Raw genomic sequence first — 14,647 nt, 5'->3', positions numbered from 1 at the left:
AAATAAACCCCTATTAGCATGTCGAGGACAATTAATAAATATTAGTCATTATCTGTAGTTTTAAAATGAGTTTGCACATTAAAAGATGTTCTCTAAGTTACATAATTATAACTTTAACTGTAGAGAAAAAAAACAGACACATTTAGTTTTTCCAGATATAATACTGAAGTGCAATGATCACAACATAATGCATGTTTAAAAAAACCAGTTTAAATCTAGAACACGAGTTTATCTTCCAGTATTGTAGTTTCTTCATTTAACGATCCACGAGGGATCTTTCCTAATCGCCTCGTTCTCTGGACCCAAGATGGCGACGCCACACGTCCCGTGACCGGCGCCGAGGTACCTGAGGGAGCGGAGCGGCTTAGAAACGTTTCAACGACTCAGGAGAGAAGGAATGATGACGTGAAGCCGGCGTTACCTCGCGGCCACGTCCAGCAGACTGCGCTGAGACACGGCGAAGAGGCGCTCCCGGTGGCGCTGCAGCTCCTCGTCGGTCACGCCGCTGAGGAAACGCCCGATGCCTGCAGAGACACACGGTTACACACACAGTGTCACACACACACACGGTTATACACACCGGTGTCACACACACGGTTATACACACACACGCGGTGTCACACACACACACGGTTATACACACAGTGTCACACACACACGGTTATACACACACACAGTGTCACACACAGTGTCACACACAGTGTCACACACACGGTTATACACACACACACACACACGGTTATACACAGTGTCACACACACACGCGGTGTCACACACACGGTTACACACACACGGTTATACACACAGTGTCATACACACACACACGGTTATACACAGTGTCACACACACGGTTATACACACACACAGTGTCACACACACGGTTACACACACGGTGTCACACACACACACACGGTTATACACACACACACGGTTATACACACACACACGGTTATACACAGTGTCATACACACAGTGTCACACACACGGTTATACACACACGCGGTGTCACACACACGGTTACACACACAGTGTCACACACACGGTTATACACACACACACGGTTATACACACACACACGGTTATACACACACACACGGTTATACACACAGTGTCACACACACACACACACAGTGTCACACACACGGTTATACACACACGGTTATACACACACAGTGTCACACACACGGTGATACACACAGTGTCACACACACACAGTGTCACACACACGGTTATACACACACACAGTTATACACACACACAGTGTCACACACACGGTGATACACACAGTGTCACACACACGGTTATACACACAGTGTCACACACACGGTTATACACACAGTGTCACACATACACACACACAGTTATACACACACACACAGTGTCACACACACGGTTATACACACAGTGTCACACACGGTTATACACACACACACAGTGTCATACACACGGTTATACACACAGTGTCACACACACGGTTACACACAGTGTCACACACACGCACACAGTTATACACACACACTAAAGTCAAAACAAACAAGGACGTGTGTGTGTGCGTGACCTTTGCTCGCGGGGGCCACTGGCGAGTCGACGGCTGAGAACACGGACAGTTTGGCCTCGTCGACGTCCTGCTGGGTGAAGCGTCCCGACTTCGCCCAGTCGACGCCTCTCCGGAACGCCGACAACGTCTGCACCGCGTTGGGGTCCCTGGGGGGGGGGTCATGATGTCACCGTTATATTTACTTACCAAGAGGCGGAGTCTTTAAATGTCTCTTTTCCAGCAATCTGCTGGGAAGCTGCAATTCCTAAAAATTCCTCCGCCAACACGTTTTGCTAAACCTCCATCATGGATCTAAAACCCGCCGTGAGGGGAGCGTCGGTACCGGTTGTCGGTACCGGTTGTCACTCCCGCGACGGTCGAGAACACGTCAACATGCCGCGCGTAAAGGTCACCGACGCCTACCTGTACGAGTAAAAGGTGAAGAGCCCTCCTCCCATCCTGGCCCCGCCCCCGTAGGCTCCGCCCTTCTCCCGGATCTCTCCGTGGAGGAACTTCGCCGTCATCATCCTCGCCAAGATGCCCAAACTGACAGGAGGGGGGGGGGGGGGGGGTGAAGATGTCAGACTCATTGGCAGTAATACTACTAAACACAATGGGGGGGGGGGGGGGGTACCTGGCGTAGTCCTCGTGGCAGAACGGCACCGCGCGAATACTCTCGCTGACAAAGTTCACGGGGAAGGGAAGCTGGAAGAACGTCTTCATCTGACACGGCTGGAAGCTCAGATCCTGAGGAAGAGGAGGAGAGCAACAGGTGTGACGGTGAAGTCGGTCTTCAGGTCTTCAGGTGTGTTAAAGCGACGCGACTCGGTTACTTTGGGATATGAAAATAATGACGCCGCCCCTAAAGTACTTTTGATGTTTTCATGAACTCAAGAAGGCAGCCGTGTGTAAATAAGCAACAAGTGGAATTAACTCACGGAAATGAGTTTCCGACTCAGTCCGGCGGCGTCCAGCGGGTCAAGAGGCCTCTTGAAAAACAAATAAAAATAAATAAACACTCACACTCCATTAATCACGAACAAAACAGAGTAACAGATGTTCATGTATAGCGGAGGTAAAGTTACTAATCTAAGTATTCAACGATATAAAAAGCAATACTACATATATATTTGACTTGATAAACAGTGAGACACACATTCAGATTCCTACGTTACCTCAACGATATTCGCGCGGACGGGTTTGCGTGTTTTCCAGGTCCCGGCGACGTCCTTCATGAAACTCTCCAAATGCGCCGACGTGTTGGACATGTTCTGCGGCGTCGTGTTGATGGCACACCTGAAGAGGGAGAAATACTTGTATTGTCATATTACATAGTTATATACATATATATATTCTCTGCTTTTAACCCGCCATGACGTGTGAGGAGAGACGTTAGCCATCTACTAGGGAGGGACGGGTGTCGGCGTTAGCTGGGTAGTAGTGAGCCATCATAGTCACAGACCATTGTGAGGTGTAGAGACCCGGACGCGTTGCATCATGACCCCGTGACGGACCCACCTCATGTGGGCGGGGTTGAGGATGTGCTTCTTGATCCTCGGTAACATTCGGATGACTCTGTCCAGGTCGGCCGTCTCGGCCATCTTCTTCATAAACTTCACCTGAGGTTCAAATCACACGTTTCACATCGACTGAAAGCTCCTCCGTGGTCGCCGTGGCGCCGCCGCTCCGGACCTGCTCCATCCCGCCGAAGGTCTCGTTGAGTTCTCCCGCCGGCGTCAGGTGTCTCGCCGCGCGGGTCATGGCGTACACGTGACCCGAGTCGGAGATGCCGTTGGCCAGCTCCTGCGCCGACATCATCACGAGCACGCGGAGGCGCTCCACGTCGTCGAAGCGGGGGCTGCGAGAGAGAGAGAGAGAGAGAGAGAGAGAGAGAGAGAGAGAGAGACATCGCGTGCGGCCACAGTTTTTTAGTTATTTTTTTCCAGCGTCCGGGGACGAGGAATCAAAGAGCCGTTGCCGTGGTTACCTGTTGAAGATGTCGCTCCACAGCTCAAACATGTGAGGCAGGTTCCTGTCCAGGCAGGACGAGTACAGCAGGACACTCTGGAACAGACACTCAAACTCTCACCACGGCTTCTTCTTCATCCCCGAGAGGCGAAAAGGGGCTGAGGGCGTCTCCCAGCATGCACTTTGCTAAAACAACAACGTGCAGGGCACCGACCTGCTCGTACATGTCCAGCTGGGTGGAGTCGTTGGTGACCAGGGGCGACGCGGACATGCCCCCCGTCCTCAGGTCCTTCTGCTGGGCCTGCTGCCTGTAGTCCAGGGCGCCGCTGCCCATCCTGACCACACGGGGAGGGGGGGGGGGGGAAACCGCCTCAATCTCACATTTAATTAGAACACACACACACACACACACACACACACACACAGAGCAGCATCACGAGGTTTGATTTTTTTGGGGACTAATAAGAATAATAATGCATTTAATTTATGTGGCGCTTTTCAAGGTTCTCAAAAGGCACTTTACTCAACATAAAACATCCTCAAATCAAAAATTACAATAAAAAGCAAAATATTATTTAACATCTGCGTCGATCACAACTGTTTTATTATTTTTATTCAGAGGTATATTGTCGAAATGTTTAATTTAAGCATGTTTATGCATGAGTGCCTCTGTGAGATGTGGGGGGAGGGAGAAGCCAGTTTCACTCCCGGTGCTTCTTAACAGCCTCTAATGTGTTTTTTTACAGTCTAATCATCTGGTTCTGGTTCTGGCGCCGCGGCCCGGCCGACTCACTTGGTCACGATGCTGCAGAACAGCGGCACGTAGAGCCGCAGGTCCTCCGGCAGCGTGTTGAGGCTGCACACGGCCCGGAAGTAGACCAGCCCGTTGGTCGGCTGCTCACAGAACTGGACCGGCACGCCGCCTGCAGAGCGGCGAGGAGAGAGTCAACTACACGGCGGGAACACAAAGCGAGGAGTATATGTATATATATATATATATATACGCCGCGAGGCGGAGGGAAGCCGACTCACCGGCGGCGCCGAACTGAACCGGCGTGACGGGCACGGTGGGCTCGATGTCGGACACTTTGAGCGCCGGCAGACAGGAAGCGTCCTGCGTCTCGCTCTGAGCCGCGAGCAGCGCCAGACCTGCACCGGGAAGAACAGTCAATCTGACGGAGGAGAAACCCGGAGAGGAGCGGCGTCTCCTTCGATCTTCACATCAGTCATTGCATTTATCCGCTTTTATTTTTTGTAAAAAGCATTAAAATAAAAATTAAAAAAAGGACCTTTTAAGTTCAGGGTTCATTCACTGGTCGACCAATGGGTGTCCAGGACTTTTAACCAAATTTCCAGGACCAAACATTGTTTTAAATCTCGGTGTGTACACGAACAAGTGAGAAAATGTCAAATTTAAACTATTAAAGAGAATTCCAAAGCTTACAGTATAAAACCTCAAATGAATGAGAGACAATAGTTTAGATTAAAAGAGTAAACATTTATGTCTTCTCAGATACGGTGCGTTCACTTGCAGCGGGAAAAATGTGCGGATATGAAAGAGCTAATGCCTTAGAGCGTATATATTTTAAACGTCATTCTTTTAAAAGCATATTAATTATTTAAAACTCAGCGTGAATGAAATATATGAATTAAAACACATTTTCTGTACTTTTGGGATTTTCTTTCTGTACTTTTCCAGGCCTGAATAAAATAATTTACAAATTCCAGGACTTTTCCAGGTTTTCCATGACGTACGAACCCTGTAAGTAATACACATAAACTATGAAGTTTAATCGCGGCCCCTCCTCCCCCTCCCTCCGGGTAACAGTGGAACCCGCACCAAGTAGCCGTCATGCCGGTTCGTGGTACCGTGTCGTGGCACCGCGTCGTGGCACCGGGTCGGGTCTTCTCTCACCGTTCTCGTAGATCTCTTTCCGGTCCGCGGCGGTCAGCGCTGAGATCTTCTTCTGCAGCTTCTCTTCCTCGGCCCCGGCCTGCTTCTCCAGGTAGGCCTCGTCTGGGCTCATGGTCAGGGTCAGCCTGTGGGTGTTGTCCTGCGGGCCCGTGGGGGGGGGGGGGGGGACAGTATTTAAGGCTTACATCCAACTAGAGGGGGAAATAGTTCAAGTCCCTCCAGTTCCACACGTCGAGGTTCTGCATGAACCCCCCGGACCGCGGCCCGCTCACCTTGAAGTAGTGCTGCACTTTGTCCTGCAGGAGGCGCGGGTTCTCCTTCAGGGCCCGTCGGAACTTTGCCACGCTGTCGCTGAGCTGCAGCAGCTCCACCGGGTCGCCCCCGTGGTTCCACGAGGACGCGATGTACTACAACACGTCAAAAACAACGGAATTTAAAAAGATGTGCAAAAGTTGATATTCCTGATATGTTTTACACAGTGAAAAACAGCCTGGGGTCAAATTGACCCCAAAGAACACCGATGCGTACAAGTTGTGTTCAGGACAGTGAAAACATATCATCACGTGAATGTTATGTTTTCCCAGTTTTCCCAATAATTTAGGAAAAGTCATGAAATATAAAGCAAAACAATTATGTCAATCATATTTTTAGAGACGTTAAACGTTGAATGGGGTCCAAGCGTTCCTCCGACATGGGGGGGGTGTTATGAGGGAACTCACCGAGGCCAGAGACAGGCCGAAGTTGGTGGACTGGTGTTTCATCTGGATCTCGATCTTATGGAGCAGCGCCTCGATCCTCTCCTCCGCAAAACCCTCTCTGTGGGCAACGAGGGGAGAAGAGGGAGATTAAAACTTACTGTGCAAAGAGAACAAGAGAATGACAAATACGTGCTTATATGAGCAATAGAGCAACGGTTATTAAATGTAAAAGATACGAGTGAGACACAAAAACAGTAAAAAAACTAAAACTAAAAAAGAAAACGCAACAGAGATTAAAAACAAGAGTAAAAGTATATAAAGTGTGGCAATAACATCAGCGCCCAATAGAAATTTAAATTAACACTGAATATATTGAAAAGTAGTGAATAAATGTTTACAGTATAATAAAAGTATTGCACATAAGGTGTGATTGGAAGCGTCTGATGACCTCGCTGTCCTTCCTGCAGAAGGGGGAGGAGTTACAGTTTGACAGCAAGTTATTTTTTTAGCACCATCCAACATGAAAAGTGCTTCATGTGGACGCTTTCGAACGATTTTTGATGGCTTAATTAAAACAAGTTTCACGAGTCAAATGAATGATGTAAACAACTTGACACGACCGCGGGACTCACTGGATGACGCGGTCGAGCGTCCGGCTGATGATCTGCTTCACCCTCTCCGCGTCCTCCTTGGCCATCCCCTGCAGCCCGATGCTGAACGACGCCTCCTTGGTGCTGCCGTCGTACCTGCACAGCGGGACATTTCAGACAGGCGGGTTACGTGAACGCCTCGGACCCGACATCTGACAGACTTCTGACGCGGATGTCCAACTGTCGACTGAACAGCTGTACCAGGAAGCAATGCATCCTGGTACATGTTTATTAGTCCCTCATTATATACACACATATATATTTTGTATACATTTTTGTTTAAAAAAAAATATATAAATATATTTTATATTTTTTTATTGTGATTAACCAGAATATATGGATTCACATACTTATACACATATATTTTGTATACATTTTTGTTTAAAAAAATATATATAAATATATGTATGTGTATGTATATATATAATATATTTTATATATTTATTATTGTGATTAACCAGAATATATGGATTCACATACTTGTATACACATATATATTTTGTATACATTTGTTTAAAATACATAAATAAATATATATATACGTATATATAAATAAATATACATATATATAAAGAAATAAATATACATATAAATATAGATATATATATATATAAATATACATAAAATATATTTTATATATATATATATTTTTTTGTTTGTTTAAAATAAATATGCGCTCTCGGGGTTCTTCCTTGTCGTCTTTGCTTCGAAGCAATGCATCCTGGTACATGTAGGCTCTGCTAGCAGGAGGTCTCGGCTTTCTCAGACAACACTGAAGGATTTCTGCCTTCAATTAACACATTTACCATCAGCACTGATGGGCTATCTACATAAAAAAAAAAGACTAATCTTCCCATAAAAGATGATTTGTTTATCCGACAGATGAACCGAAGTGCATCTTAGTGTTCTGCCGTTTTCGTCTCAAAGCTCATGTGCACACACACACACACACACACACACATACCCTACGACGGAGGAGAAGTCGCTCCCTATCTTGGGCTCGATGAGCGCCTTGTAGAACGGGGAGTTCGGCCCGGAGATCATCAGCGACGACAGCAGGCCGAGGGTGAAACCCTCGAATGTGTCGGTGATGCTGGGGAGAGAAAACGGGAATGTGATCCCACTAGAACAAGAAAGCGAGAGAGACATAGAGAGAGAGACAGAGACAGAGAGCGCGAGAGAGAAAGAGGGAGAGGGGGTGTGTCTTACTCTCCCAGCAGGTAGCTCACACACAGCGTGTCCTGCCGGGCGGGGTCAGGAGCCAGAGCGTCAGGGCTGCAGGTCACATGGTCTTCCCTCTGTGAGATCACAGTCAACGCATTTTTAAAAAATAAATAAAAAACCAAAATGGCACCGAGGGCTCGTTGCAGTGGTGAAATGCTCTGGACTCACGGGGCTGCTCCAGCGCGGCTGCGGCGGGACCTCGGTGTCGGGGTCGATGCGTTGGAACTTGGACAGAGCTTCCGCTTCGATCTGCTCCAGGTGCTGCTCCAACGGCAAATCTCCGTAGGTGAAGAACCTGGAGGAGGCAGCGGAGACTCTCTCAATGGGGGGGGGGGGGGGGGGGGGGGGTTGAGTTCATCGATTTGCCCGTGCGCCGCCGCTCCTACCTGGCGTTGCTGGGGTGGTAGTGCGTGGCGTGGAACCGTCGGAGCTGCTCCCAGGTGAGGTCGGGGATGTCCAGCGGCTCCCCGCCCGACACCACGGCGTAGGTGTGGTCCGGGTACATCTTGTTCTGGAGGTGCTGGGCGTACACGCGCTCGTTGTCCGACTGCACACACACACACACACACACACACACAGAGAGAGCGTCGTCACAATATAAATGTCTAATCTTTACATAGTTTGTTGGTTTAATCCCCCCCCCCTCCCTACCGATCAGACAGAGAAGGAACAAATACAATAACTGTATTCTTTGATTTTCGAACTGTCGCCTCGTGCTTTTATTTTGACTTTCTGAAGCCATCGCATGGCTAAATTAATCAATTCTATAATATATATATATATATTCCTAACAACCCCTCGGGCGTCCGACTAGATGCGTTGAGCCAGCCATGTCTACATCTGTCCTTGTTTTTTGCCTTTTCATTTATAAATAGTATGTATTATCGTATAATAAATAGGACAAAGTTATTTGTGCATTAAGTAATTTTAAACGCAGTGAAAGCATCGACATTTGCCTGCACGTGCAAAAGAAAGAAGAAACCCTGTATACGCTAGATAGTTGCGATACATATGAAATACCGGTGCCTTACGAAAGCCCCCTTCATCTCATTGAACACCACTCCTTTGAACACCAGGGGGGAGTTGAGGTCCGTGGGGGTTTTGTTCTCCAGCCTCCAGCCCTCCTGCCTGAGGAATCAAGACAGAGTCAAACTAGACGCTTAAAAAGACTAAAACACCAACGGTATCTCTAGCTGTGAGCTCAGAACTCACCAGAAGTCCTGCTCTCGTAAACAAGGGAAGAAAACCGCATCCAGATAGACCGACAGAAGGTTCTGGAAGTCCTTCCGGTTCTGGGTTGAGAACGGATACATGGTGTAGTCGCTGGCTGCGAGCGAGGGAGCAGACGACACACGAGAGAGAGAGAAAAGAAAAAGAAGCTCATCAGACGCTTTTGAAGCCGAGTATTAAAATAAATGACGCAGTTTTAATTCAATCAAGTATTTGTGTTTATAAACATTCATTTCATGCTTAAACAGGTTTAAGTTCAACAGAGGTTTTTATTAATACCTAATTATTGTGATTAACCAAAATATATGGATTCTTATACAAAAAAATAATAAAATATATATTTTATACATCTATAATATATAAAATATATTTTATATATAAAAATTACATATATTATAAAAAATATTTATTTTATATATCTATAATATATAAAATATATTTTATATATAAAAATGATATATATTATTAAAAAATATATATTTATATACCTATAATATTATATATATATAAAATATATTTTATATATAAGAATTATATATTATAAAATATATCTATATTTTAGATATCAATAATATTATAAATGAATATATATAAAAAATATATGTTATATAAATACAAATATATATATATATTATATGTGTATCCAAGTATGTGAATCCATATATTCTGGTCAATCGCAATAATGAGGGACTTATAAAAACCTCTGTTAAAATTAAAAACCTTCAATTATTTCCACGTAAATGCATTTAAACCTTTCAATTTCCAAATGACTAAATCTCCAGTTTCTTCTAAATTCACATATTCATGTAATATTCACACACACACTCCCCTCCCCCACTGACAGACTTTATTGCTCCCTTTGGTACATTTAGGTATAAAGTGCATGCTCCTCACCTGTGAAAGCGTTCATGAAGGTGGACAGCGACCTGTTGAGCATCTTGAAGAACGGGTCTCTGCAGGGAAACTTCTTGGATCCACACAGCACCGTGTGCTCCAGGATGTGTGGGACCCCCGTGCTGTCCATGGGGGTCGTCCTGAGCTGGACACTGAAACGGGTGTAAGGGGCATTTGAGCCGTTGTTTTGGTGGGGGAATTTATTTTATGGCAAAGGCTAGATAGATACATATTCGTGAAACGTTTTTGCTATATTTATACAATACAGGTGAGCAGTAAAATAGAAAAAAAATGCTGAATATAAAAATATAAAATATAATACAATTATAAAAGATGCACAGTACATGAGATTAGTGCTGGAACACATCTCAACCAACCTGAAGAGGTTATTGGAGTCATCTCTGGCTGCGTGGAGGTGCTGAGCTCCAGTTGCATCGTGGGTCAACTTCACGGCTGTGAGGAACAAGTCAGGGACCTCTACAACCTGTGTGTGTGTGGGGGGGGAGAAAGAGACTAACATTACCATTTGCTTGAGTCAAGAACTGGTCTCAAGCCACTGGATCAAACTGTGTAGAAGCAGGAGAATAAAGTCTGAATTCAAGTCCTTTAATTACGCTAAATGTACCTCTCTGACTGTAAAGCCGTGGATTTTCTGTCCTGGTCGGTACTGACATGCCCTCTCCTTCGCCGAAGAGCTATTCAGCCTCCATGTATGCTGCTGTGCATTGAAACTGGAAAACACACAAATTAAATTGTTAATAGCATAATAAAGTTTGTTTTTTTACCATCTTTGCACAAACAAATGCATTTCTATAGCAGCAGGGTCTTACTCTGCACCCTGTGTGACACTATTAATTGTTATAAACAATATACGTGTGAATAATTCTTCAAATGCATTGCATCAGCTGCTGTTTTGTAAATTATAGACACGAAAATAGTTCAACACAAGCTTTTATTGGAGATGCTGAAGCGGGACGTCTTATTGTGAAGGACAGCTCGAAGGTCCCGGATGTGTGGACGGCGTTGATGGTCATTTTTGGTGACCCTGGAAGGATTTAAATATATCCCCGAGAAAAACACAGCAGCGTCAACATTCATCATGTCTTCATCGTCGCGGACACGTTTTGGACTCACCTGAGCTGTCGGAGTTTCCCCAGCGCAGACTTCGTTTGTCTAAACATGGCGGCGTCACGGTCTGTTTTCTAAACGTGTGTGCTCACAGTACGTCGGGCTGTTTATACTTTTAATCAACCCTTTAATGACGATAATTCCACATTATTTAGGCTGCGCATCCCGAGACGGCGTCCTCTGCGCCGCGTGCAGCGCCGTTTCACACAGAGCAGTTGCTCACGTAAAAGAAACATGGCCGCCGCACCTGCGCAGATCGAAGATCTGACGGATATTCTCTCTCCATTGAGTCCCATCCAGCCGCATTGTCGCTCTACGCTACCGGGTCACTGAACTTCCGCCTCCAAACATGCTCGTTTCCGATTGGTCGAGCTGGAATGAAGAGCAGATATGATTGGCTGTCCAGTAACAGCGCTCATATTACCGAACCGTGACTGGTAGGGGGAGTTTTTGAAGGGCAGTAATATTATAACATGTTATGTTGTTGTTGTTGTAATTTACAATGTAAGGTTAATTCATTTAAAGTTATCTAAAGATTTTAGAAAAAAGTGTATTTTCTAATAAAAAAACACGTTGTTAATAGATTTTTTTTAAACAAAGTTTGTTTCCCAATTTTTGGGGGGATTTTTGGTTTATTGTAATGCACCTTTCACCAAGTCTGATGGCTATGATATGATTGGCTGTCCATAACAGCGCTCATATTACCGAACCATGACTGGTGGGAGTTTTTGAAGGGCAGTAATATTACATGCTTTTGTTGTTGTTGTAATTTACAATGTAAGGTTAATTCATTTAAAGTTATCTAAAGATTTTAGAAAAAAGTGTTGTTGCACACTATTTTTTTCTAATAAAAAACACTTTTTTAATGGAATTTTTTTAAACAGAGTTTGTTTCCCAATTTTTGGCGTGACTTTTGGTTTATTGTAATGCACCTTTCACCAAGTCAAATTATTTGTATGTGTAACGTACTTGGCAATAAACAGTTATGATTTCATCTTCCGCTATATCCATTGAGTTGTAATTACGTCTCGCGGCCAGCAGATGGCGCTGTAACATCATGTAAGTCACAGTAGTTGAGTACGGTGAGTAACTTTATTAGGTGACACTTCCAAAATGTTCCACTCAGGGATTCCCAAAAGTAGAGAATAGTAGGAAACATCATGAAAGTGAAACTGAATAACCTTTATTGAGATAAAAAAGAAAAAGTGGATACAGTCTGCATATAATCATATTTAAATACATTAATGCTGCCGTCTTCAGTGTCGTCTTTTACAATTGCCACGACATTGCAAACTGCATCGAAATAAAGACTCCCACGTTTAAAGAAGATAGATATCTACAGAGGACATTGGTACATTTCATTATTATGATTGGTAGTTGTTAAATGTTATTGTCTCCACTTGCAGAGTTATTTATAGTCTGAAAATGACTCACTGGTGCAAATGACTCACCGGCTAGAAGTTGTTAATCCAAGTATTTGTTGTCTGCAGGCTCAATAAATCCTTCTTCAACCCGTCCTTTCTTGTTTTACTTCAATTTCATTCGCCCTGAAGAAGAAGATTCCTTCATTCGAGCAGCTTAAAAGCTACAAAACCCCTGAATGGCAATTTCACAAAAACCAACATGGGATGCATGTATTCAGTATTTTCTTATTTGATACACACCCTGCTCATATCGGGATGAAGCTATTTTCGAAGGTCGTGGGACAAAAAACAACAACTGATCCCTCATCGTCTCAGAGTTCTTCTCCTGCTCCAGGTTTACCATGTGGTAGGAGGATTAAACTTCTATTTATTTATAAATGATGCAGCTTGTAAGTAAAGCCCGCCGTAGTAGCGTGGGTCAGATAACTCGAACTCGCCAAAATACACAACGTCTCCTTCTTTTTTTAGACTCTAAAGGTTACGCGACAAAGCGGGCGACCTTTAGGCCTCCGTCACATCCAAGTTATCAGAGTCCCATAAACCAATCGCAATGCAGCAAACGTAGGTGTTTTATTTTGTTTTGTTGGGGGCTGTCATTGTCTGGCTGCACCGACCAATCGAATGTGCTCTGACGACGACATTCGGCTGTTTGGAGACTTTTGGTTCCCACGAGGATTTAAACTTTATTCGTAATGTTTGCCTGAAGCCAATCGGCATGGTAACCATTACGCAATCACCAGAGCACCAAACACAGGTGGCGCATGTTTAGTTTGATTCTTCTTCTTCTTCTCCCCCCCTCCTCTTCTTCTTTTTCCTCTCTCCCTCCTCTTCTTCTTCTCTCGCCCTCTTCTTCTTCTCCTCCCTCCTCTTCGTCTTCTTCTTCTTCTCCCCCCCTCCTCTTCTTCTTTTTCCTCTCCCTCCTCTTCTTCTCTCGCCCTCCTCTTCTTCTTCCTCTCTCCCTCTTCTTCTTCTCTTCCTCCCTCCTCTTCGTCTTCTTCTCTCCACTCTCCTCTTCTTCTTCTCTCCACTCTCCTCTTCTTCTTCTCTCCACTCTCCTCTTCTTCTCTCCCGTCTTCTTCTTCTTCTCTCCCTCCTCTTCTTCTTCTTCTTCTTCTTCTTCTTCTTCTTCTTCTTCTTCTTCTTCTTCTTCTTCTTCTTCTTCTTCTTCTTCTTCAGAGGAGTTGCAGCATCGACCTTCCATTCTTTAGTTGAAGTTTCTCTCATGTGACGACAAAACAGAATAATCCCAGAAAGGTATTAAAAGGTATGACACGTCCCTCCAGACCTTCCATTGAGAACCCCCCCCCCCACACACACACACACAGTCATCCCTCGTGCTTCCACTGACTGCATGTGGGATATTTTCCAGCTGCATGAATAGAAAGCCTTGGCGAGGAGCACGGAGAGGTGGGTTTTCTTCTTCTTCTTTTTTGGCGGAGCATCAACGTCCACCGGCGGGAGCCGCAGCACGCCTTCATCTCAACCCCGGTGCCATGAAACATCTCAAAAGTGACATCATTTCCGTGTCATGTCACTTGTTTCCAAGGACTTTCTTAAAACAGTGCGTTTCATATCGGTGCTGCTCGAAAATAGTCATTTATTTTATTTTCATCCGTCGTTATTTCACATAAAGATGTTTTTCAGGTGCCTTCAACTCTACAGGAGGTGAAAAGGCTCTTTTTTTGGGGGGCGACGTGCATCTTGCCTCGTTAATTTTATCCCCCCCCCCCTCCGACGTTGCAGCGGGACGTAATGCAAAGGAGAGATCCATCAAAAAGTTGTAAACGTGATGAGATTTCAAAGAAATAAAAGAACTTTTCCATTTGCTGGGGAGTTTTATGTCCACATGTTCGAAGAAGAAGAAGAAGAAGAAGAAGAAGAAGAAGAATAAAGCCTCAGCTCATCAGCTCCCTGCGGTTTGCAGAGTATAACAAAAGCTCTTTAAAAAACTCTTGTGACATATAGGATTATGTTGTGGT

The 14,647-nt window shown here is 44.9% G+C and overlaps 1 protein-coding gene across 1 annotated transcript; it reads right to left on the bottom strand.

The window, feature by feature from the left end:
- Nucleotides 1-141: 141 nt before the first annotated feature.
- pitrm1 (pitrilysin metallopeptidase 1) lies at nt 142-11,469 on the bottom strand. The gene is made up of 27 exons (XM_056421491.1): nt 11,251-11,469; nt 10,742-10,847; nt 10,494-10,600; nt 10,117-10,268; nt 9,205-9,319; nt 9,024-9,120; nt 8,379-8,539; nt 8,161-8,287; nt 7,978-8,066; nt 7,733-7,861; nt 6,751-6,864; nt 6,140-6,236; nt 5,693-5,827; nt 5,421-5,559; nt 4,538-4,654; nt 4,299-4,428; nt 3,720-3,840; nt 3,525-3,601; nt 3,230-3,395; nt 3,056-3,156; nt 2,713-2,833; nt 2,476-2,526; nt 2,172-2,284; nt 1,961-2,083; nt 1,559-1,704; nt 422-524; nt 142-346 (listed from the first exon to the last, which is right to left on the bottom strand). The coding sequence occupies exons 1-27, from the start codon at nt 11,295-11,297 to the stop codon at nt 253-255; spliced, it is 3,078 nt and encodes a 1,025-aa protein (XP_056277466.1). The 5' UTR covers nt 11,298-11,469; the 3' UTR covers nt 142-252.
- Nucleotides 11,470-14,647: the final 3,178 nt, after the last annotated feature.

This window comes from Pseudoliparis swirei, chromosome 8 (assembly GCF_029220125.1).
Source record: "Pseudoliparis swirei isolate HS2019 ecotype Mariana Trench chromosome 8, NWPU_hadal_v1, whole genome shotgun sequence".
NCBI lineage: Eukaryota > Metazoa > Chordata > Actinopteri > Perciformes > Liparidae > Pseudoliparis > Pseudoliparis swirei.
Note: the sequence above shows the minus strand (reverse complement) of the source record. Positions and strands in the feature narration are given on the sequence as shown.

What these genes read in the sequence shown, in the direction of transcription:
- pitrm1 (XM_056421491.1), bottom strand. Translation starts at nt 11,297, where the DNA reads ATGTTTAGACAAACGAAGTCTGCGCTGGGGAAACTCCGACAGCTCAG. An exon ending in TCCGCGCGAATATCGTTGAG is followed by an intron (nt 2,527 to 2,712) that starts GTAACGTAGGAA and finishes TTGTTTTTCAAG; the next exon opens with AGGCCTCTTGACCCGCTGGA. An exon ending in CTGCTGGACGTGGCCGCGAG is followed by an intron (nt 347 to 421) that starts GTAACGCCGGCT and finishes CCGCTCCCTCAG; the next exon opens with GTACCTCGGCGCCGGTCACG.